Source organism: Anabrus simplex, chromosome 5 (genome assembly GCF_040414725.1).
Source record: "Anabrus simplex isolate iqAnaSimp1 chromosome 5, ASM4041472v1, whole genome shotgun sequence".
Classification (NCBI taxonomy): domain Eukaryota; kingdom Metazoa; phylum Arthropoda; class Insecta; order Orthoptera; family Tettigoniidae; genus Anabrus; species Anabrus simplex.
Genome location: NC_090269.1, coordinates 33956658 through 33982115, shown reverse-complemented (window position 1 = coordinate 33982115; position 25458 = coordinate 33956658). Strand labels below are relative to the sequence as shown.

Here is a 25458-nt window from a genome sequence, read left to right as displayed (position 1 = left end):
GCACATAAATCCCTTATCACACCACTGGCGCGAAGACATAGATTGGTTAGCAGTGAAAAAATACGAAAGTTAAAAAATGGCAGTAAGATCCTTTAGCATTTCCACTCCTCAGTGGAGCTAGATGCTCTTGCATTTGTTTCAAGAGCTTTATTGTGGTGTCAGTACGTTGATAAATTTAACCAATATTGAAAAGTCTGCTGTGGGCAGTTTATGTATTTCACAAATTGCCTTTTCTTTTTATCAGAAATATTGAGTGCATACAGTAGAGTAGGCATGTAAACTTGCATTCCGATTTACCTGGAAACTTTCCGTTTTTTAACTCGTCTTCCAATTTTCCGATTTATTTTTCCTTCCTATTTTTGACCAATATAACCTCAATACATTCAGTACTCTTCCCCTAAAATAAATTATTGTGTGCTTGTGTAATTTATGCAACCTCATTTTCAAGTGTATTTATTTGGCAAGTGTATCGTCCGTCGTCTTCGTGTATCGTGTTTCCCACTCACTACATCATTGTGTGTGTTTTAAAGCTGGGAATTCAGGACGGCAATTATCCTACAAGTGAGAGAGGCTATCGTGCGCTAGCGATTCCGTTAATCGGGACGAAAGATTGAGTTTCTTGTTCGTGCGTTGTTAACATTGTTTCTCTGCGTAGTTTCAATGGGAGTTGTAGGCCACGTGATTTTTCTTGTGGTTCTTTGCTTTTCAGTTCTTAATTTGAATGAGTTGAATGTATTTCAGAGAGCTGTGTCGGTGACAGTTTCTGCTATTTTCTCTTCACATTATGGGCACAAAACATAACGAATGTTATCTCCATGTGTTGAGAGATACCTATAAAATTGAATTTCCGTTCGTGTTACAGTCTAATAAAGGAAACTCTTATGCAATTTATTCCGTGTTTGTTGCATTTTCTTGTAACCATTTTATGTTTTCTTAGTTTAAGTTTTTAAATTTAATGGTCAATTCGCCTTGTAACTGTAGGCCTTTTTTGATCAAGACCATGGCGCATTACACACGATAAAATCCAAGAATTAAAAAATCTTCCTATTTTTTTATTTCTAAAAGTTAGCAGGTATTAATTTGGTATTCTGTGTAGTTCTTCCCAAACTGTGTGTATATTGTAGAGTGTTGAAGTGATTTGGTCTCAAAAGACTAAAACATTTGTGCTGAATATTTGTCTGACCCGTATTCGATGAAAATGAATATATATATAATTGTCTTGTCTAAAGGTGAAATGCCTCCTAAAAAGAAGAGAAAAATCAAGCAAGAAGATGGGGTTGAGGAGGTGGCGGAACATAGTCTTGAAATTGAGCACCAAAAGAAGAAAAAGAAGATCAAGGAAGAGCCTTCAGAAGAAGTTGAAGGTAATTATCTTATTTTCAGCACAATACTGTATTTATGTGTGTTACTTTTGCCCCTCACATGATTTTCACGCCCTTCATTTTGAAATGGATAGTGGAAGAAAATAAAAAACTGCATAATATTCCTGTCATGATTATGTAAGTTTTCCATCAGTAGTACAGTAAAACCTCGTGATTTCGAATTAACCGCCAACTCGTAATTCAGAAATGCCATCTCTTGCTGCGTCACAAAATATTCTAAGACCCGTTACTGTATGCAATTAACCTTGATTCACAGTTTTAACCTTTCAAATACCATGAAAAAACTTATTTCCAAAATGTATCCAACAAAGTGCATTTACAGTATTCAAGTAATGTGCTTGCATAACTCACTGGCAAACATAACCTCAAGCAATGAAAGAAAAAAAGCATGTATAAAAAACGAGGAGAAATCTACTGTATGTTGGACTACTGTAGTGTATTCATTTAGAATCCCTGTACTTGCATGGAAAGTATCCCGGTGTCCTTAAAACGTCGTGGCTTATCGAACTTTCCTATGATGAGGAGAGGAAGTCTCTCACTTTTGTGTGCATTGCAACTCAGTACAATGATCTGCATCCTTGTATGATTTCCCGGCTGGCATTTCTCTCCTTTAAAACCATAAGTCCGTTCGGGCTAGGTATTAAAAAAACCAATGCAGTTTCATTGTCATTGACGATATTGTTCGATGTGTACGAATTGATTATGTGAGCCATGCTTTTTTGCCAACTGTTGACATCGCCAGTGTTCAAGGATTCTGCTTCTCCGCACACTGCCTGCTATGTAATATTGTGGTGTTCTTTCAAATGCTGAATATGAAAGAATTAAGATTTCACTCGAACTTAGCAACTATGAAGTACACTATAGACATACCGAAGTGAGTGAAAGTGCGGAAAGCTACCCCTGTATGTTCTGGGAGATGCGTTCTATCATGACGTGGATAAATTTTGAATTTAAATTACTCGGTAAAATACTAACTTTTTAAAATGTTAAAGGCAGTTTTGAATTAAAAGTCTGAATTTCGGTAATGGGACCTACATTGTTCTTTGAATTACGAATTAAGTGTATTTGCAACTAAACAATTTAAATAACATGCAAAACTGTACTTCTTGTTTCCAGGAATGAGAGCTTCTTGGAATGAGGTGGGATTTTGAATTAACCGTTTTCAAATTATCGAGGTTTTACTGTAGGCTATGTTTTAAATATACGTTCATGAAAACGGTTATATTTTTCAACAGCTGGTCATCAGTTTACAGATGGCGACTGAGAAGCATGAACTGCAATACTACAGTTTTTGGACCAACTTATTTTTTACAAAAACGTTAGTTTATTATCCACCTAATCAGTACAGTTTACTCTCAAACAGTTCTAGTTTTGATTGTACATAGTGGTCATCCTGAGCTGTCAATCATAAAATTTTACAAATACAAACACACAGAATACACTAGTGTACAAATTAAAATTCTCACATTAGACGTTTGATAAATGGTCAAGCGGATTTAATTAAAAACTAGTAGGTCATCCTTTCATCGCCACAAGTGCAGTTTTTATTAAAATCCACTTGACCATTTATCAAATGTCTAATATATGAATTTTAGCACGTGGCTGTGAGCTTGCATCTGGGATATAGTGGGTTCAAATCCCACTGTCGGCAGCTCTGAAGATGGTTTTCCGTGGTTTCCCACTTTTACACCAAGCAAATGCTGGGGCTGTACCTTAATTAAGGCCACAGCCACTTCCTTCCAACTCCTAGACCTTTCCTATCCCATCGTCGACATAAGACCTATGCGACGTAAAGCTACTAGTAAAAAAATATATATAAATGTGAATTTTAATGTGAACACTAGTGTATTTTATGTGTTTGTATTTGTAGCCTTAATTGAGGCGGTTTAACCCCCCCCCCCTCCATTTTGTTTATGACGTCACTATGTCCTAATTCTAATTTTATGATTAATAGCTGAGAGTGACCACTATGTACGGTCAAAACTAGTACTGTTTGAGAGTAAACTGTATTGATTAGGTGGATAATAAACTAAAGTTTTTTTAAAAAGTACGTCATATCCACCAATACCTGCCCAACCTTGAAATTTATTGCTTATACATATTGGGACCACTCAGCAAGCTATGTTTAGTGTTGCTTTATGCTCGCATCGCTAGTATGCTTGTAGTAATCACGCAGTAGATGCACACTTGGTCTTTAAATATACTGGTCTCTGTGTAGAAAGTTAAGTATAGTGTAAGACTTACCAATGAACATGTGTTCGGTGGGAGCTGGACGAGGCAAATTGATGATGATGATGATGATAATGATGTGGTTAGGAATGGATAAGAAAGACAGAAGTTACAACACACATTTTCAATTAACAGTGTTTGCATTCACAGGAAATGACAATTATGCTGCAGCATGTGAATTTTGTGTAGAGCCCCACATGTATTCTAGTGGCGTGAACAAAAAAAAGAACAACTTCATTGTGCTGAGAAGAAGGGTCGATATTGGGCGAGTTACTGGGCCGAGGGAACACTTGAATGTTTTTGTCCTTTAAGAGTTTGTTTACCTTTTTGGGTATGTGACATGGTGTAAGATCTGGTTAAAAAATGCTATTACCATCTGAAGAGAGATTTTGAAACTCAGGCACCACCCCCCCCCCTCAAAAGATTTCTTTTTACTGCTCGCTCACTGTTCATCAAACCCTTAGGAAGTACTAAAGGTTCTGGTACCTTGTAGGTAAAACAGCCCCAGAACATAACCTTTGGAAGATGTTTAGATGCATGTTGAATATGGCTCAGTGAAGTTTTCTCTGAATGTGCTGAGCACAAAATCGAAATGTCTTTCATCCTGAAAATATGACTTTCTTCCAATCTTCCACAGTCCAGTTTGTATAGAATTTAGCCCATATGAATTGTAGTTTGTGCATTATGTCCATCAGAAGCTGCTTCCTTGCTGGTCAGCGCACTCTTCTTCTTGCCTCCAACACTCTTCTGCGAACTGTTGTAACATGAACAGTTCACCTGATCTGACTTAAATCTCATTTTAGGTCAACAGCTGAGAGACTGGGATTTATTTTACTCTTCCTAATGAGTAAATTAAGTTTTTTTGATATAGGGCCGGTTCTACCATCTGCTGGTAAAGTGGCTGGCAGCTGCTCGGGAGGTAAACTACCTGGAGGTGTAAATCGGCTGGTACTTTGGCTTGCGTCCAACCACCTCCGCGCAAGCGCTAGGTAGCTACCAGGAGCTAGACACCGATATACGAAGTTGGCTAGACTGATTTTCAGCGACTTCTCGCTTTCGAGTGTGGTGCTATCTATCGTCAGATGCATGAAACTCATTTCGATTGTCTTATTTCCCTGTGCTTGCGTTTGCTTATTATCACCAAAGAGCCTAATAAAGGGAGTTTTAAGAGGTATGGACAACGATTTATGTCAAGCTTTCGTGATTTTAATCTATGATCTTCAATATCAATACCTAATCGGGATTAAAATCTTGAGATTACATTTTCTTACGCCCGTTATAACCTGTCATGTAAGGCAGCCTTTTGAAAAGTATTCTCGTAGTAGATTGGTCAAGTCGCTCGCTCCATAATAGAAGGTACGCAGGTTTTCATCGTATTTCTAATTTACATTTTAAAATGTATTTTCGACCCCTGCCGTTGTTCTTAACTCTCTTTCACGCGCTTCCATATATGTAGGCCTATGTACACACACATCTTCTTTACGGACTTATTGCCTTTGAGCATTCTATCTGCAGGCTTCTGTGAATTGATTAAGTATCTCCACTATGCTCTATTTGCAAATAGTTCTGTGACGTCGTTTAGTTCAACTTGCTTCCATTTATTGATAAAGTATTTCATTCTAATGTTTAACTTTATGAAGATAAAGTTGGAAGGTACTGTAAATGTAAAGAACTAATCGGGATAAATATCCATTCATAGGAAGAGGAATTCGGGAATGGAATAGTTTCCAATTTCTTCGAAATAATCTACAAGAAGACTATGTAAACAACTAATAGGGAATCTGCTACCTGGGCGACAATCCTATGTGCTATTAATCATAACATCACTTTCTATAAGTAGCATGCATATAAAGCAATTTCCTAGTAGACATAATATTGCGATTAAATATTCCAATGAAATATATTATTAACAAAAGAACATATGAATAGAGGCATACAGATTAACACAACGCTAATAATGGAAATAAAAAAGATTCGTCATAATAAAGACTCGAACCTGCATACCTCGTATTACGAAGTGAGCGCGTTGGCCATTACGCTACAAGAACACTCGATTAGTTAGGGTACGCTACATACTATATATTAAGTTATACTTCGTGTCTGAAAACTGAAAAAGAAAACTAAAGCCCATTTGAAATGATTTACAAATAGATTTTGATTTCATATCCTTTTAAAGTTTCTTTACGAAAGCTTGACTTATATAATAAGCTACCGATGCGAGAGGCTGGTGTGACCGTTGCAACACAAGGGAAGCATTAATGTTCAAGATCCTGCAATACAATATCGGCCACTGTTACAGCATCATGCTTTTTTTTAGTATACTAAGCTAATTTAAGTTGTATGTCACCAGAAATATAGCTAATAATGTTCAACTCTCAAAACTTGCCCGGCAGGTAAAGTCTTATCGGGCCCTCGAAGTGGCCGATAAATTACGCGCCGGGTAACTACGATTTATGCTGCCGATAGCGCTACCTGGGAGTGGTCGAACGGAAACATCCTTTTACGCGGAGGGCAAATTACGCGCTACTTTACCAGTAGGTGGTAGAACCGGCCCATAGTCTTGCATTTCTGACCTCTCTTTCCTTTCTTCAGCAATAAAATGGACCTGGTTCAAAATAGAATATGCTATAGCCTCACCAACACTACATTGTGAAGCAATTTGGCTTTGTGTCATAGAGGCATGCTCAGGTAATGTCACAATTTTTTAACATTTCCCCGGGTTGTGTCCATTATCAATTTGCTGTACAATAACGCAACACAATGTTGAAAGCATATACAGTCAAGAGACATTCAACTAATGACTGTGTTATGAAGAACATCCAGTAATGTTATATGTTACACCTACAATGCAATTCAATTGAAAGCAGGAACAATATTTATCAGGAACGCACAATTCTGCCAACAATAAAAAATTCTTAGAAATCACTGTCTTTGGATTAATTTGCGTGCTTGCTGTATTTGAGAGGAATAGGCTGTATGCAGAAGTTAGTTTTCACCCTCTCCCTACCTCATTATCATCTTCATCATCATACACTAAACAAAACATAACATGATGCAGTCATCACATTAGAAACACATACACTCATGTAATGATTCTCTCTCTTTCTCTCACACAAACCTTTTTGTAATGAATGTTGTGAAATAATTATGGTTTTCTCTGGTTTCCCATTTTTACACCAGGCAAGTGCGCTTGCTGTACCTTAATTAATCACGGTTGCTTCCTATCCACTCCTAGCCCTTTCCTATCCCATCGTCACCGTAAGACCTACCTGGGTTGTTGCAACATAAAGCAAATTGTAAGAATAAAAATGGTCAATTTTCTGGTAATGTACTGTATTTGCTCACATATAACACACAACCACGTATATCTTGCACCCGATTTTTAACATTTGAAATTGCAGGGAAGAAATCCCCGCACATAACTCTCATTAATTACTGACGTCATAAAGACGTGCACATACCCGAAATAAAGTTTGGGTATTCTGTGGATGTGCCTACATTAAATATCGGGACTGTACCAATTGCTGTTACGGTACTTTGTACATGACAGTCCAATAAGAAACTGCATTTCTTTCAAGTTGTAGAATGGTTTGAAGCTAGCTGTTGTAACAAAAATACCTAACTCTCAAACCCCTATCCCAAGGCCAGTCAGTCACACTCAGCCATTCCTCTCACTCTTCAGCCTTTGTCAATACGCTTATCGCTACCTGTCCGGCAGAGTTGATCACGTGAACTGGAAGTGTTTCCCTGTTCCGGCAGTCAAGCGATCACGTTATTCGATATCGTCCATCTGTTGTATTGTCGGCAAGTACCAGTATTCTGTCTTCACGTTTCATTGTTGTTTCTCAGTTAAGTTTTCTTGTGTAGGTCGATCTTTAAGTTATGGAGAAACGTGGGAGTTATATGGGGTTTAAACTCAAAGTGATAAAATATGCTGAAGAACATAATAACAGAGCTGCCAGTTGAGAATTCAGTGTGACTGAGTTTAATGTTCGCTACTGGCATAAACAGAATGCTGTGCTAGAAATTGCCCATCGAACACTTAGGCATTCAGAGGGTCGAAAACTGGTAAGATTGCAGAGCTGGAAGACAAGTTGCTTCATTGCATTACGGAGTTGTGAAATGATGGCTTTAGTATCTTGCACGAGATGCTACGTTTCGAAGCGCACAAACTAGCGAGTAAAGGAGGAATTAGCTGTTCGGATCCGAAAGTGAGCCGGGGTTGGATCCGTAGATTCATGTCACGAAAGGGATTTTGTCTGCAAAGGCGAATATCTCTTTGCCAGAGAATGCCAAGTGACAAAATCATAGATTTTCATCACCATGTGTTAGCAATTCAGAAGAAAAACAATTACCCCTTATCTCAAATTGGCAATGCAGATCAAACCCTGTCAAACCCTGATAAACTTCGACATGCCATGCAACACCACCATCAATAAGAAGGGAGAATCCATCGTGCTTCTACGTACAACTGGGTATGAAAAACAGCGTTGCCCTGTCATGGTAGTGTGATCGCAGGCAGAAGAAAATTGCCACCATTCGTTATTTTCAAAAGAACAACAGTGCCTAAAGCGAAATTTCCTAAAGGTATTCATGTACGGGTTCAAGAGAAAGGATGGATGGATACAGTTCTTGTCCAGGACTGGGTCCGTGTGGTGTTGGGAGCACAGCCAGGGGTACTGCTTCGACACCCAGCAATGCTAGTGTAGGACAGTTTCCATGGACACTTGGCGGAAGACACAAAAAAAACCTCTTCAGGAAATGATAACTGATCTCGTAATTCCTGGTGGACTCGCACATTGTCTACAGTCCTTAGATGTTTCCGTCAACAAGCTCTTCAAGGACAACATATGCAAATTGTACACTGAATGGATGACAGGAGGGGAGCATGAGCTGACGCCAGCAGGCAAAATAAAGAGGCCGTCAGTTGAACTTGTGTTTGATTGGATGATGCGGGCATGGATTATGGTGTTGACAGACGTTATTGTGAAGAGTTTCTTGAAGATAGGCATTGCAGATACGTTGGATGGAAGTCAGGATGATTCAGTATGGGATGGTGACCAGAATGATGCACGTGATATTAGCTTGGAGACTGAAGGCAGTGACAATGAATAGGGTAAGCATGCCAGTTGTCTTGTTTCAATAGCCTAATGCAAATTTATTTTATTTTTTTCGGGAATACGATCGTTTACACACAAATCCCCACATATATCCTGCATCGAAGATGTTCACACTTATTTCGTTTCAAAAGAGTGCGAGATATATACGAGCAAATATGATATATATATATATATATCTCATATCATCAGCACTACCGGAGGTTATGTGGTTGTGTTCCTGTACAAACTGATGGGAGTATCAAAATGAGACATACTAGGGAAAATGAGAGGAGTAAGGTAGTTTTCCACTGCTTACCTCACTGGGCCATAAAGTGCTATTGCACCACCACTGATCCTATGAGTAATACCTTTCATGACACTCATATGCACTAGCTGTGCTTTGAATGTTATTGCTTAGCACAGGGCCTCTCAAACACCCAAAATCTCATGCGTGCAAACTGAGGCGCAGAGGTCGTATGCACAGTGCATCGGTCCTACTCGGCTCAGACTAGCGCATCGTCTCGGGGCGACTCTGCTAAGCTCAGCTCAACTCGGCTCGGATTTGGAGTGCTACGAAGCAAGTGAGGAAGAGGAAGAGAGCACTATTGCTCCAAATCAAGGAGTAGGGGTCTGCACTCTGGTCAGCCAAGCAAAGTCGTCTTTTGCATCGTGCACAGCGCAATGCACTGGTGCATGCACCCTGAAAAGCCCTGGCTTAGCATTGTCCATAACTCAGCAGTTTTCACACTGTCACAGCCATAATTGAGACTAAGACCGCAGTGGAAACTACATTTTTTCCTGGCCTGTGTCAAGCAACATGAAAAATACTGCATCCATCACAAAGCAAGAGTCATGTATTCTGTGTTTTGTGCTTCAAATTTTTTCTCTCTGAGAAACATTAAGAAACTGGACTAAATGTTTGTTTCCTATACTATGAGTAATTGAGACCATGTTGGAATGCTTATTGGCTTCAGTAATATTTTATTTTACATAACAGGCTTGTTTTTTCTGTCTAGGTGAAACCCCAAAGATGAAGAAAAAGAAGAAGAAGAAACATATGGAAGAGGCTGAACATGAGGAGGAGGTTGTGCTGGAAGAAGAGCCGATGGATGTGTCTGTCACTGGTAATTGTGCTCATTATAATACTAACTGTTGTCTTTTTCTAGGAGCTGTTTTACAGTACTATGTTTACATACATCCATTGAGTCTAATGCACTTCCGAATTTAAGCCTGCCAATGAAAGAAAAGGGAAATTAGTGCCGATTGTAATATGCACTTTGGGATTTTACTTTAAGTTACAGTGCATTTGGGTGCAGTACAAAAGTAAATGCATACAAGGAAACGTGGTATTGACTTACCTCAGTGAATGTAGCTACGAGTATATCAGTTGCACCCATTCTGCAAAGCACAAATATGGAGAGATTTGAGGTGTTGTCTTTCACAAAATTACTGAAACATATCATTCAAGTGCTGTGGTTGGATGATTTGCCATCATCTGATGACAAGGTCTGTTTTAATATTACCGAGCAAGTGGCTGTGTGGTTTGAGTCACGTGGCTATTGGCTTGCATTTGGAAGATAGTGGGTGTGAACCCCATTGTTGACAGTCCTGAAGATGGTTTTCCATGTTTCCCGTTACACTAGGCAAATGCTGATGCTGTACCTTAATTGAGGCCATGGTCGCTTCTTTCCCACTCCTATCCCTTTGTCGCCGTAAGACCTATCTGTGTTGGTGCGACGTAAAGCAGATTGTAAAAAGAAAAAAAAGAAAAGGTTTTAATGTTAGAAACAATGAGTTTTCTCAGAACTACATGGTTAGATGCTTCCCTTCTGTGCTGAAGTTTGTGCAGTCTGATCTCAGCATAGTTCATTGTTATTTAAAAGTGCTTAAATATGACATAATCATGTTTGTAAATTCAGAGTGTGGAAAACCAACGATAACGACCGAGAGCGTTGATCATGTGGCACATTGTAATCTGCATGTTTTTGGGATGAGCGGCAGTTATAGGGGCTTATAGGGGCTGTGGTGCCATGGGTTTGAAAAGAGATGACATGTTAAAGAACTTTTCAGGACAAAATTCAAGCACTCTGGATCTCTGAAAATCTGTAGCAATGAAGGGACATTAACCCTCGAGCACTCGCGCTGGCACCCTGAGTGCGCCACATTTAAGTAAATGGATGTCCACTGTCGCACCAACAATCTGCTGACCTGTGTTGTTAGGTATTCCTACAGTACAGTTTTAGCTATCTGTGTGAGAAGTCAAATAAATATTTCTCCAACAGAAGCGAATTAAACTGCGTTTTAAGTTCACCGTGTCACAACTGGCGAACTCGGTGCGCCACGCGCATCATCATGTAAGTATATTTTTATTTACAGTGAAGAGAAGCATATAACAATATGGTACTACATCAGTCAGCTCAAGAGAACTTGTTAAATTATAAACTGTAATGTTGTGTTTTTAACCCTCAAGCTCGTGCATTCTTTTCCATGACTCGAGCACTCAAGTGGCACACTGAGTGCTCCATTAAGTATGTTAATGTTTTCATCGAAGTTAAGTAATTCACTAGAATTGTCTTGCCTTAGTTTTCTGTGAACTGTTTGTTGATTTCTACGTGAGTCTCCAATAATCGTTCTGTTTATTTAGGGCTGCAAGACATCTGTCATGTCCACAGCTGAACTGGTTACTGAATGATGATCCTGATTTCGACAAAGCAAATAACTGTGAAAATGAGGGAGACAATTCTGAAATTGAAAATGAGGAAATAATTTTCAGTGAGCATAACTGGGAAAGTGAACAGAATTATGACTCGGGGACCAGTGATGAAAGTTCTGGTGAAGTTGTGTTAGCCAAAAGTGATTGTTTCATAGGAGGAGATAAAGTTTGTGTGTGGAAGAAACCATGTTCTAGTGGATCCTCTAAGACTAAAGAAAAAATATTGTCAAAATATTTCCAGGACCAAAGGGTGAAGCTCGGGGTGTAACAAGTGAACTGTCTGCTTTTCACAAAATTATTGACGTAAATATGATTGACAATATTGTAAACTTCACAAATTTGTACATAGCTACCAGGTTGGGATAACAATATTATATTGTAATGTAATTAGGAAGGTAAAGACTAATATTATGAAAAATATTTCAAGAATTAATTGATGAACGATAAAGCATAGAATATAGGCTCTTAATTTACTTAACTTCGATGAAAACATTAACATACTTAATGGAGCACTGTGGGCCACTTGAGTGCTCGAGTGATGGAAAAGAACGCGAGCGCTCGAGGATTAAAATCACAACATTACAGTTTATAATTTTAACACGTTCTCTTGAGCTGACTGATGTAGTACCATATTGTTCTATGCTTCTCTTCATTGTTAGCTAAACCTAATATTAAGTCCATATACATATGGTGTAAAGAACGGTTTTTAAAGCCCATATGTAAGCATCTGAATACTGTATGTATTTATGTAATGGGACGCATCTCAATTTCTCCTCAACCCATTGCCATCTTCATTTTTTCATTCTGAACATGCCTTAAAATCTGAATTTTTAGTAATTAACAACTTCTCGCATCATGCTCGAAGTAATTTCTCTATGAAAATTATTGAGGAATCATACCTATTATGTGCTAGAATAGTGTTCGCATACAACACAATCACAGGATGTGTTTTTTTCTTTTCTTTTTTTGTTGGGTTGGGAGAACGAATTGGACAGAATTTGCCCAGTGAGTGGCTTGTAGTCTGAATGGTGATGTATCCTGTTGTGGTCGCCCTCTCCTCGAATAGTCTGGCAGAACAGCATCCTCAATCAACTGTTCTGACAACCTGATCCAAAATTCTGTGAAATCCATTTCTTTTCTTGAACACCTTTTTCTTTCTTCAGAAATCATGCCACATGAAAGATTCAAGCTAATAAGATGATTCTCCATTCCATAAACAATAAACAGTGGATGAAACACTTAGGCTCAGAAAAATTTTGTTGACAGTGATACCACTCCAGGTCTTCTTCAAAAATGCGTACTAGCCAGAGGAAAGTATTACAGTAGACGATAGTCCAGCCAAGTTACACAAAACGTTATGTAGCTATTGATTATAACAATGTCAGATAGAAGAATATTTTCATACCTCTTCATTACCGGAAAGGAAGAGCGTTGCTGATCTTGCTTGTTGACTACTTGCATACATGCATTGTAGTCAGTAACAACTATTGGTTGCAGTATGGCAAGTTTTGTTTTTCTGTTTGTTTTTCATGTGTCTGTCATGTCTCCGTATGAATGGCAAGTAGACAGGACAGTCAAAGGCTTCCTGTCTATCCACTTGACAGCCATCATTTAATGGGAATACAAGACCATTTTTCCGGTCTTGAATTCTGTGAGCATATTTTTCCAATTCACCTTAACAATGCCCACGGTATTAGTTCTTTACTCTTTCAGTCTGTGGAAGAGTGAAGGAGAGGTGTATCTACATACACTGTGTGCCTTCCCACAGGTAAGGTTCTGTAAGCTGCACTACTGTGGCTTTGCGGGGTGGAATAGAGGATGTTGCTGCCTTGTTGAGTTTTTTGCCTGTATATACTAAAAACCCTTAACAGTACCCATTGCCAGATTTAAACTTTTAAAAATATATTTTCTCTCCAAACTGGCCTCATATTGAATGTGGCATAACCTCCTGTGTAACTTTGTTAGACTGTTGTCTGCTGCAATATTTTCCTCTGGCTAGTATGCATTTTTGAAAGTGGCCTGAAGTTGTGTCACTATTGTTGAAATTTCTCTGAGCCTACTTGTTTCATCCACTGTATTATTGTTTATGAAATGGAGAATCGGCTTATTAGCTCGAATCTTTCATGTGGCATGATTTCTGAAGAAAGAAAAAGATGTGTGCATTGATTTTCTAAAGAACCAAGCTGACTAAAGAGTTGGTTTTTGTTCTGACCCATTCTAACACACAGAGCAAAGCAGGCCTGAATTTCATCGGATGTTATAACTGTCCACTGACTTTGTGTTTTTGAACCTGAATTTATTTGAAAAATATTCATGGGCATAGCTGTTAGTTTCTGTGGCAGTGCCACGCCAAAGATCTTCCTGAACAATTTGTTTGAACACGTCTAAAGCTGTTGAATCGGGAGAAGCTACCTGTTTATTTGCAAATTTATTGTAGAATTTCCACTAAACAAAATTTTTTCTGGTTTTCCATTACTTGTACCTGTATTCTTGAATCATTTCCAATCTTTAACTTGTGTTTTATTTTGTTTCATATTTGTTGATGGTCCATCATTAGTATGGACCGACTCTTTATGCACAGAAAAAAATAAGATTAAAATATGCTGTTTAATTTCATACGTTCGTTGTCTCCCATTTTTTATTAACGCATACCCTAGTATGTTTTGTTTGGCGTCTCTGGAGAGCATTGAAAGTAAGTGGGGACATAAAAATTCAATAGTATTATTATTTGTTAGGTACATTGGTGAGTAAAACAATTGTCATTGGATTGTTTTTATCACGTTTTAAACCTACAGGAGTTACAAGATATTAAACGATCACTGTGTTAATGATCTCGCCTCCCTATAATAATAAGCCTTGCAACAACCGTGAATATTTCTTAACTAAAGTAAACTCGTTTCTTCATCCGTGGTGGTACAGCTCTTTTTTTAGACGCCCCCAGTGGAAGGGAGTTGCATGTACCACCTTTACCGCAAATCAACCTTCCTGCCATTTGTAAATCTCTGGCAATGTAGTACGGTGAATCGAACTCAGGCTCCCGAGAATGGCAGCTAATGGTGCTAACCATTACGCTGGCAGACATTCTTAACTACAAAACACAGACACATATACATGACTGATGTGTGCTGGTTGGACACTAAACTGTTCACCTATTTGTGCGATGTCATCAGAGCTGCAGTAGGCCTACGCTACAGTGGCGGACATTTCTTAACTAAGAAACGCAGATGTACCGCATGACTTTGACGCGTTTTCATTGTGTGGGTCGTACGGACAAAACTATTCACAAATTTGTGTGATGTCATCTGATGTCATCAAAGCTGCATAAGGCTTGTAGCTGCTTCAAAGCGGAATCGTTGTTATTCTCTAACTAATTACATTGGGGGGTCTTGTATGCGAGTTTCATTTGTTTCATTTTCTTCATCTCGAAAAACCAAGGAGGGTCTAATACGCTAGGGGGTCTAATGAGTAAATGCAGTAAGTCCAGTCATGACTGTAAGAAACAGACTGCTTACTTATTGTGGGGAATACTGAATTAAAATATCTGTATCAAAACTCACATTCCAGTAGAATAAAAAAATCCTTATAGATGTTGATGGCTTGAACTTTCCATGTATAGCATGTTATGCCATCTATTGATAGTACAGAGCAAGTTAGAATAAATGTAACAATGTCATAACCTTCTCCAAAGTAAGCAACCGTGAAACAACTCAAGAGCTATTTGTGATTCACATATGCAGCAAACTCAATCAAGGCTTACCCTAATCGATAGTTTAGGTTCTTGGCTTCAATATGATATATAACATACTGCCATTTGACAATTAACAAAATCCTCGATAGATCTTCTGGATTGTTTTCTTGTAGGATAACATGCTAATTTCTGTATTGGTTTTTTGTTTTTTTTTTCATTGTGCTCATTCTTTTTAGCCTTCCAGCCTGATTGTTCAGTTCTCAAACATTTCTTCCAGATTCTGGTAAGAAAAAGAAGAAAAAGAAAGAGAAAGCAGAGACAGTGGAAGAAGAGGCTGGTGATGACTCTATACCATCATATGAAGCAGGCAGCAGTGAGAAAAAGAAGAAGAAAAAGAAAAGGAAATCTCAGGATGGTGGGGACAGTGATTAAGTATATTCCTGATGGTTAAGGAAGATCTTGACAGTTCTTTTTTGACTAATGCTTTGTTCACATTGGCTCTGCGTAAATTGTCTTGAATTTCGATTAACAAAAATGGAAGATTATTCATTCTGTGATATGTTGAGAAGTTGAACTCCTGTTACGTATAAAATATATCTGCTTTTACTTAATCCCATTTATATTCGTTCATTCTGTTCCATATTTTTGTTGTACAGAGTTTTACTTGCCCATTGTCTCATTACCTTTCATACCATTGATATGCTTTGGAAGATGCCTAGCGTACAGTTTGATATGGAGATGGAGATAAGTACAGTATGCTGTCAAATTTCCTGTGGTCCTATGCATTTGTTATATTTCATATAGGAGAGTCATGGTTCTTATTTATTGATGGTGGATGTTTATGATCGGTATTGAATACATGCTGTGTTTTGTCAGTTCATTGTTGAACTAGTCAGATTCATTTAATTGTGAATATTTCAGTTGTCAGTTGCTATTTGATATTTTACCAAGTCATTGTGAACTGGGCAGTAGTCTTATAAAATTACTGTAGATAGTGAGTAAACTAGATGGATTTCCATCTGTGCCAATTTTAAGTGCTCCTTTTGTAAGGTGTACATATGTTCCATTTTTATCACATCATATCCTGAAGAGAATACAAGGGATTTGGTGGGAAATCAGTAAACTACTGGAGTAATTGATAGTGGTAGGCCCTAATTTGCTGATAATGTACAGTTTAATTGTACATTGAGACATAGGTTTTAATCAAAACGTACAATTTTTAAAAGTCTGTTCCATATTATGTTAGCTGTAAATATAGTTCTTGAATGGATTTCAAGAAATCGTATATCAACAGGAAGCCTGTTTACTTGCTTTCTTTAAAAATTTAGCTGTGAGCTTGCATTCGGGAGTAGGTGAATTCGAATCCCACTGCCCGCAGGCCTCAAAATAGTTTTCCATGCTACCTTTCCAGTCCTTGCATTGTCGAAAACTTTTGGTGCATTAGTGAAACTACTGAGAAAAGGTTCATTTTTATTATTGTTGAGGGAAAGAAAATAATAAAGCAGAAAAGGCATAGGAACTAGTATGAAATTTTTTCACTCGTATGGCCTCAACTATGGAAAATGAATTTTTTGAGATGTTTATTTAAGGGTCATGTATGTTCTTTCTTCCCATATTGCACCACCATGGTCAATATTCCAGGCTGGGCACGCTGATCTACTACCAAGAACTCTCTGTAAATTGATTAAAATGACTAATTTACTGGGGTGTACTTAATGACTGCACCAGACTCTTTCACATGCTGATAAGAACCTTATGGTTTGGTATAGATTTTCTCATCATCAGAATCAACCAACGTAGACTGGGATGAAACCTGTGATTTGAGGTACAAAAACATAGCTCTCCAACCATAGCATACTGAGCGAGTTGGCCATGTGGTTGGGAGCGTGCAGCTGTAAGCTTGCATTTGGGAGATAGTGGGTTGGAGCCCCACCGTCGGCAGTCTTGAAGATGGTTTTCTGTGGTTTCCCATTTTCACACCAGGCAATTGCTGGGGCTGTTCCTTAATTAAGGCCACGGTCGCTTCCTTCCCACTCCTGTCCCATCATCGCCATAAGACCTATCTGTATCAGTGTGATGTAAAGCAAATTGTATTTTTTTTTAAAGTTAGGAGTAGGCTTCTGTGGCAAACGTTTCAGCTTTCTTAATCCAACAGTGTCGCCTACCCATACTTACCTGTGCATGTATCATGAAAACACATTTCAAACCTCAGTAGAGTGATGACATTTTCACTATAAATTTACATGAGAACAGCCTTTCTGAAATTAAACCAGATGTGAGAACATATAAGTTCAGAAATGAGAGATGCACAGTTCGTATCTTGAGAAGCGTGCCATTCTTAATTAACTTCAGTATCTAGCATCAGAATTCAGGGATTGTTTACTTCAGCCTGTATTTGTGACCACGTTTTTTTACCCATTTATTATGAAAACTTGTTCTTGTCTCCTGTCTCAAACTTCATAGGAATGTTTTCAAGAGAATATATGTTCTTTTTTAAACAGTGTGAGTCGAGGGGCATTACTAATCAATGTTGACAGTGCCTTTGAATGTTCGTAATACGCACAATTTAAGACAAATTATTTACTACTACTACTACTACTACTGCGATCATTAAGGCTGCCTCCGAAGCATAACAGCATGATTAGCTGCCGCCCTCTCGGAGACCCAGGTTCGATTCCCGGTACTGTTGGTATGACGAAATGAATTTAATCCGGCTCCATGGCTAAATGGTTAGCATGCTGGTCTTCGGTCCAATGGGTCCTGAGTTCGATTCCCGGTTTGGTCAGGAATTTTAACTCATTAGTTAATTCCTGTGGCTCGTGGGTTGGATGTTTGTGCCGTATTTAGCATTAGAATTCATTTTAGGTAGAGCTCCACCCTCACTGGCACGCAGGTCGCCTGTAGGGTATCAGCTTGAAAGACCTGCACTAGGCCTCTCTGGAGGCCACATGCCGTTATCATCATTAAAGGAAATTATAATCATCAAATTCAACCAATGTTCCTTTGTACTTGTGAAAGGAACACTGTTCATGGATAGTCAGTCTTTATCACTGAACATACTTTGTAGCATAGAATGACGTGCTTTTTGGTACAAATAAATTTCAGGGTCAACAGTCATAAAAAGAATAGAAGTTCAAGTTTGCAGAGTGTTTTATCACAAAAGTTATATCACAAAACACTGTTCACGCCTCAGAAAAACTTTTCTTATGCCTGTTGTACAACATCAGATGTTTCTTTCAATTCAGTACTTCACAAGAAATCTTGTCAAATCTTGTCGAAAATTGTTCAGCATTGCTGAAGGTTTGACAAGATTTGAAATGATTTGGCAGTGTTTGATAGCATTTTGTCTTTAAATGGAGGAAAAGCAAGCAGTAATGGACTAGCAATGGGGTATATTCTTAAAGAGAAGAGAAATATGCAATAAAGCATAATTTACATGAGGGGAACATTAATGTGGTTATCTTAAACATAATTTTTGCAATGAATTTGCTGCCATAACATCATTATGTTATATTACATTTACTCACATGATTTGAATAAAAATGATAGCATTGTAATGGGAATTCATATCGTATTACATCAAAATGTATTAGGAATTCCATAATATGTGAAGATAGTCATAAATCGGACATTGCTGATAATGGATATAAGGTATTGGGCTTTTGCCATGTCAAGAAAACAAGGTGAATTTCTGTACATTTGCTCTGTGTCTTCAGAAGGAAATCGCGACTGTTCACGAAGAAGTCTTCTCCACGGCAAAAGCCCAATAGCATATGTCATCTCTTCAATTACGGGCCATGAAAGCATCAATCTAAACATTGCTGTTAGTGGTTACTTATAGGTTACCGTATGGTAACAAACTTAGAAGCTGTCCACTTCCTTGAGATATTTCTCTTGCAGCCTCCTCGTATACTGCAGTTCCCTTCATTTTACTGTGGTACTTAATGGAACTCATTGAATATAGGCATGGATGTGCCTCATACTTTAGCAATTAATATGCACACACAACATCCTTCGGCCAAGAGGACGAAACAATTTATTTTTGTATTGATTCCCAAGTATCCCAGTATGCCTAGCAGTGTAGCACACACTGTTAATACTCTTAATTCTGTTGGTCATTTCCATCAAAGACTCGGCAATTCTTTGACCGAGTGGAACATGCAATTCACTTTCAAGATTTTTGAAGACTTCTCCAGTATTGCAAGCGTTTTGGCCGGTAAACTTGTGAAGTATTGAAAATTCTTGAGAGTCTTGAATTTGACAAAAATTTGATGGTGTACAACAGATTTTACACTTTAAAAATGACAGTACCATAACATATCACCTATTGATACAATAGCTGTGTTTGATATATCTGAAAACATTTTCCAGCGTGTTAGCATACCGATTGGTTTCGTTAGTTATTTCACTGAAGAGACGATTGGTTAGAAACAGTTGAAAAAAAATCATTCAACCTCTGGTTTCATACCTTGTGGTGGTTTGTAGCCTGAAACCAGTGTAAACAACAATTTCATAAAATCAGGATCTGTTGATTCATAACTGCGCCAGCCATTACCGTAATTTACATGTTCTTTTTACTTTCCTCACTATCTATGTTATTTCCAACACTGCTACTGTAATCACTATTTGTGTCATCTCCGTTGCTGACTACGTCTAATTCAATAGCTTCCGATTCAGATATGTCATCAAGATCTTCGAAAACTTGCCTAATCTCATCATCTGTCATAATGTGTTCAGCCACATCAAATACAGTAGAGACAATACGCGACACTCTGCGAGATATCGAGGGACAGCTATTAGAGCTCTATCTAGCGGAGTGACCTGAGAGTTACTAATTCTGTCATAAGAGCACGTGTATTCGTTTGTGAAGTTTTGGGGGTTATTTATGCGTTTGCCTTAAGTTGACATAATTAAATAGTAGCGTATGCCATTCCTTTGTATCTTCTGTCAATATGAGTGGAAAGATGTACTGCATTTGGCTGCAATAACTATAAAGTGCAGAAGGATTCGCGGTCTTTCTTCCGTTTCCCTCGTGACAAGAAAATGTAAGTAAATACTGTGTTTGCATATATATTCTTCCAGTTACAAAGATATTTTTATAGAAGGCCTACTTCCTAAACTTCTGACCTGCATGACCCATATTTTAACTGGCTTAAAATTGAATTGTTCCGAGGTATCTGTGGAACAGCAGAGGTGAAAGAAGGTGCTGGGGTGAATGGGTCTAACTACAAAGCAGAGATATGAATTAAAATTTCATTAAAGGTTATATTTTCAAAAATAGCAAAACTTAACAATTTTCGCATAGAATTTCAAAATTTAACAAATAACAACAGGTCAACAAATAACCGACAATCAGGTACAAGACCAGGAAAAGCCAAGATTTAGAGACAATTTAACAATCTGGGCTTCAAGCCCCAAGTTTTACAATTTCTGAGCTCTCAGCTCACAAACACATATTTACCAAAGGGTAGAAATCCCCTAATAAAATGGAGCACTTGCTCCCACCTAGCAATGTCAAGCCTCCTAGAGGCACATTTCCAATACTTAAAAGAGCTGATCCGCTCACAGTTTTCCATGCCTATTAAAGGCAATACCAGGCTTTACACTAAATTGCCATCAAGGCACTACTTACACAAAATGAAACGGGGGTATCTTGTACCCAATCTACTGGGCCTTAGCAGAAAAAGAACAGATTAAGTGAATGGCCCGCAATACGAAAGGAATGGAGGCAAGTACTTGCACTCCTAAATACACATTTTAAAACCTAAAAGGCACAAGGCCGAAGAAACAGCGGCTATTCCCAAACTATGGAGGTGACTCGTATACTGAATAAATTTAACACATTAAGGAAGAGTAGAAAATCGGTTACGAAAACGTAGTCACTTCAAATCAAAATGAAGGGGAGCTCGAGAGGGTAAAGAACTCTCTATCCCCGATTTACAGTTAAAGATATATTAAGTTTTTACATAAACAGGAAGAAATTTACATGTTTATAGAGATAGGTTACATGGTAAAGGTTTCGGACCTTCTACGCGGGTTAAACTGCTGAGCTAGCAAGAAATAAAGATGTTAAGCGGCCATTACCTTACTGAAGAACGGCTGCCTGAAGAAAGAGGTGCTTCCCGCCTCCTGCTACACGTCCATACACTAGGTTAGATGTTGATGACGTCACCGAGAGACGAGAAAATCAGCAGTTTTTATACCCTCAGGGAAGATTCGAGACCTTTCATGAATAATTTAAGACACACCCTCAGGCTTTTATTGGTTACCGTACACAGTTACACACAAAATCAAAGAAGAAACCTATGATTGGTGGGAAATTAATTACAGAAATTCTGGATTGGCTAAGTTCAAAACTGGCGAAAACAAAGATTAATCTGGCCAACCCACAAATGAAAGAACGAAATTTAACATGGACAAAACTTATGAGTAAAATTTCTTCAAGAAAGTTCCTTCACTTCGCACCAGGGTGCATGATCACAGTTCTTAGGCAGTGACATCTATGAGAGAATGTCCAAACTTCTCGATAAATAGTAAACAAAAACACGTCGAAATTCGCACAGTGACATCTTCAGAGGAAAGGTTTAAGTAGATCCAGTTTTAAGTTCACAGTTTCTCCTGTAGAGGAGTACTTTAAGGCGGAAAATTCAAATGTGCGGTGTAGAGGTGTACCCGCCGGTACAATAATATGCTTATTTTATTGTATTAATGCATCAGTTAACCTTCAATACCGATGTGTTGTTGTAGGTGTGATCTGTGGGTTTTGATTTAATTTAGGAAAATGCATATGCCTATTGGGACCTTTCCCACCGTCCCCCATGACTCATGGGACCATGCTCCACGGAAGTCGATAGTCAAGGGACCTATTCGGCCTGTGCCGATTTCCCCTCATTGGGATTGTATCGTCGGTCCACTCACAGGAGAAGTTATCGGCCATACAGCACAGCCAGGTCAGAGCTACTCTCCCGTTCCTGAGGTCTGAACACGGACTCCTCAGGGTCGAAGACCGTTTGCGGCATGTAGATGCTATTAAACTTAAACTAACTTAAAGGCCTACAATGAACGGAAGAGGTTTTTGGATGCTTGTTTTTCGGAAAAGATAGGCACAAATAAGTTTTCCCCATTTACTAAGGCGCTCGTAGAAATCTATACAAACACTATAACATTCTTGGTAAACCAATATAAATTGGAAAAATTTGAATATAGTTACTTAGCAACGGTAAAATCCGTGCTACCATCCATCAGCTAACTTCATCCACATTCCATTAGAATATCTATGTGGATGACCACAGCTTCTAATAATATTTCAGATGAAGAAAAAAAAACAACTTCCATCCGAACCAACAACCTGATGGATACCTAATTTGACATAAAACACAAAAAATTCACATCCGCAAAAGATGATCGTACTCGTAGACGTACCACGTTTCTACCTCTGGTTTTTGTTTGTCTATCACCCGTTGAACATTAAAACTGTTGAGTGTTACACAAAACAAAATATAACACATATTACCTATTTACAGTTACAATTAGGAACCATTTTCCTCCAAATACCAGTATTCCCTGGGACCGAATCCCACATCATTAAGTTAAAATTTACTTACACTAACTCAGCTACCCCCAGAGTGGCCGTTTATCTTACATCTACCGCCACCAAATATCTATACGTGAATAAAAGTATACTGGAGAAATAATGATATGTTTTACTTAAACCATGGAAAGGAAAACAAGGTTACGCGTTTCCACTAATTAGAAGAAAAATGAAATAAAATCAAACGAACACAGGCTTGGCACCAAACTCGTCACTTACAACAACTGTCAGTGAAAATTCACGAAGTCTAAATTCACGCAGAACAGTACTTATCACAAAACAAGATTACACCCTGAAAAAGTACCATATATTTATACAACAACACAAAATATAAATGGCTGTATTTCATCTCGTAGAACCCGCTACTTGTGCGAGCCGTCGTCCTGTCTATGTGCAGTCGAGGTTCGAACTGGAGACTATATTCGTCTCCATCAAAGATCCTGCAATCAAACCCTAATTTACCCTAATCATGTGAACACTGTCATACAACGGGAACATCTACATTGCTTCGTGGTTCGTGGCTTACGGCATATGTGGCAATTACAGATCTCTGCTGTCATAATTTCTCAAGGGCAAGGCAGCCTGTTAGCACGACCAGCTTCTTCGCCCGTGCCGGGACCTACCCTCGCAAGTCGCTCCCTTCCTTCTGGCTCGTAAATTACAGCGGTCATTCTTTCCACTGTCTGGAAGCTAAAGACACCAACCAACCTGCTTCACGCTAGGATATTGTGTCGATACAATATAATTCATTAGAAACTGGCGCAGTCTATTCATTGCTCAAGCCAGCCCACATACTTTCAATACACGAGAATCATTTCTCAAATTCAATCTTTCGCACATCAAATTCTCTCATATCTCTGGAGGTCTGGAGTTCAACGTATATCTCCTCTCCTTCCTAATATTCACCACACGTCAGCCACTGACCACAGCAATATTCCCTGTTCTCTGCCTTCTGAGGCGAGATTGTGTACCTGTCATATTCTACCCTATTGCTCGAGATATATCGGTATAAAATCACCGATCAGATTACTTTAAGAAAATAATAATCCTCTAACCTGTTACTCGAAATGTATTGGTATAAAAACACCGATCAAATTACATTAGGAAAATAATAATAATAATCATAATGATAATAATAATAATAATAATAATAATAATCAGACATGATCAAACTCAACAAGTAAATCTCTACTTTATTAGCCTAACTAATGTGTAGGGGGGGCTGGATTCGATCCTCCGCACATATCTTCTCGAACATCTTCAGTTACAGCCAAACTTATACACTAGCATGCAAAACAAACTACTGCCTCTACTTTTATGAATTTAGTGCTGTCACTATTCCACATTACTCTCTGTATAGGCACATGTTAATGATCCTGTCACCTGCTAATCCCTGCTCGTCTTATGCAGTCACGCAGATGAAATTTACGGCATTAACCTGTTCTATTTTCTACTTATTTTCCCCCTCAAATCTTTCTCAGCACTTATATATATATATATATATATATAGTATAGCATGCGCATGCAGCCTCTAAAAGGGGTCCCAAACTATACATCCTTCCTGGTTCACTTCCTTCCCATATCTACTTACATAAATCAAATTAAACAAGGGTCATCCGACCACTCCAGGTAATTAACCTATCAATTACATGAACATTAACTATATTTACAAGGGAAAATACTAACATTGGAAGAAAATAGCTCGTTACTCAACAGTTTTGGTGTTTTCTGGCCCCGTCCGGAGATTTCGAGGGGCCTGCCATCGGTGCTCACTCCATGTCGCTGGCTTGTGCAGTCCTGGGTTCTAGGAGTTGGATGACATTGCTGGCGTAATCCATCTTCCTGGTAAACAGATCACTGAAATTATATTTACACAATCTTGCACACTTGTTGATCACTCGACACCATCAAACTTCCCCTCTATCGTTCTATGACCGATGCAAGTTACGTGATGCTAATTCTTATGGATATCTCAGCTAGTCTATTTTATTTAGATTAGGCGAGTTGAACATTCATGATCTCCTCATTCCCAAGTCTATCGCCTCCTATTTCCGGGATCTAAATCAACCGTCCTTCTCCTAATTTTCTGTCTAGATCGTTCAGTTCCTGCACTTATCACTCCCCGTGACCTAGTGTGATAATTTGGTCCTGAAATCCTATTCTCAATTTCACATGGGTTTATTTTTATAGTATTTCTTCACACGACGACTGCTTTTCTTTTGAAACAGAGTTTCCCAAATCCCAAAGTTATACTCTCGAAAAATGAGCTCCCTCACTGCTACAGACCTCAACCTCGCGATGAGCGTTCTCCGTCCGGAGTTTGATCCCCACGGCGTACTCAACTTTTCACAGTCACTACCTATGACACAATGACACGTATTCAGAGTTTACTTCGCGATCGGATGTCGCACAATATCTTTATCACATAATTACATTTTCTACCATCACTGCACACTGGAAAACATTTTTAGAACTTCACTCCCGTTTCTTTGTGTCAGTTATTCAGACAAAGAAGAGGTAGATATCGCTCGCGAACCGACCGTAGTTCCACCTCTGAAGCTCGTTCTCGACTGCTGACTCCCCCAAGAAACTGCAACAACTTATAGCCAAACTGGGGATAGGGGTGGCTAACGGGCCTTTCCCCCTCCCTTATTTTGACCTCTCCTGGATAAACCAGCCTGTTGAAATCAGCAATACGCTAGATTGTGTGGCTATTTTACGCACAAGTGCGCTATGCCATGCGGAGTTGATTATGT

The 25458-nt window shown here is 38.6% G+C and overlaps 1 protein-coding gene across 1 annotated transcript in view; it reads left to right on the top strand.

Annotated features, from left to right (window-relative positions):
- Positions 1–17045, top strand: part of nop5 (nop5 ribonucleoprotein) — a 109338-nt gene extending 92293 nt beyond the window's left edge. The window contains exons 10-12 of the mRNA XM_067147935.2: positions 1230–1364; positions 9727–9834; positions 15389–17045. Coding sequence (XP_067004036.2) covers positions 1230–1364; positions 9727–9834; positions 15389–15543 — 398 coding nt within the window. The 3' untranslated portion in view covers positions 15544–17045. The remainder of the gene's footprint in view (positions 1–1229; positions 1365–9726; positions 9835–15388) is intronic.
- Positions 17046–25458: the final 8413 nt, after the last annotated feature.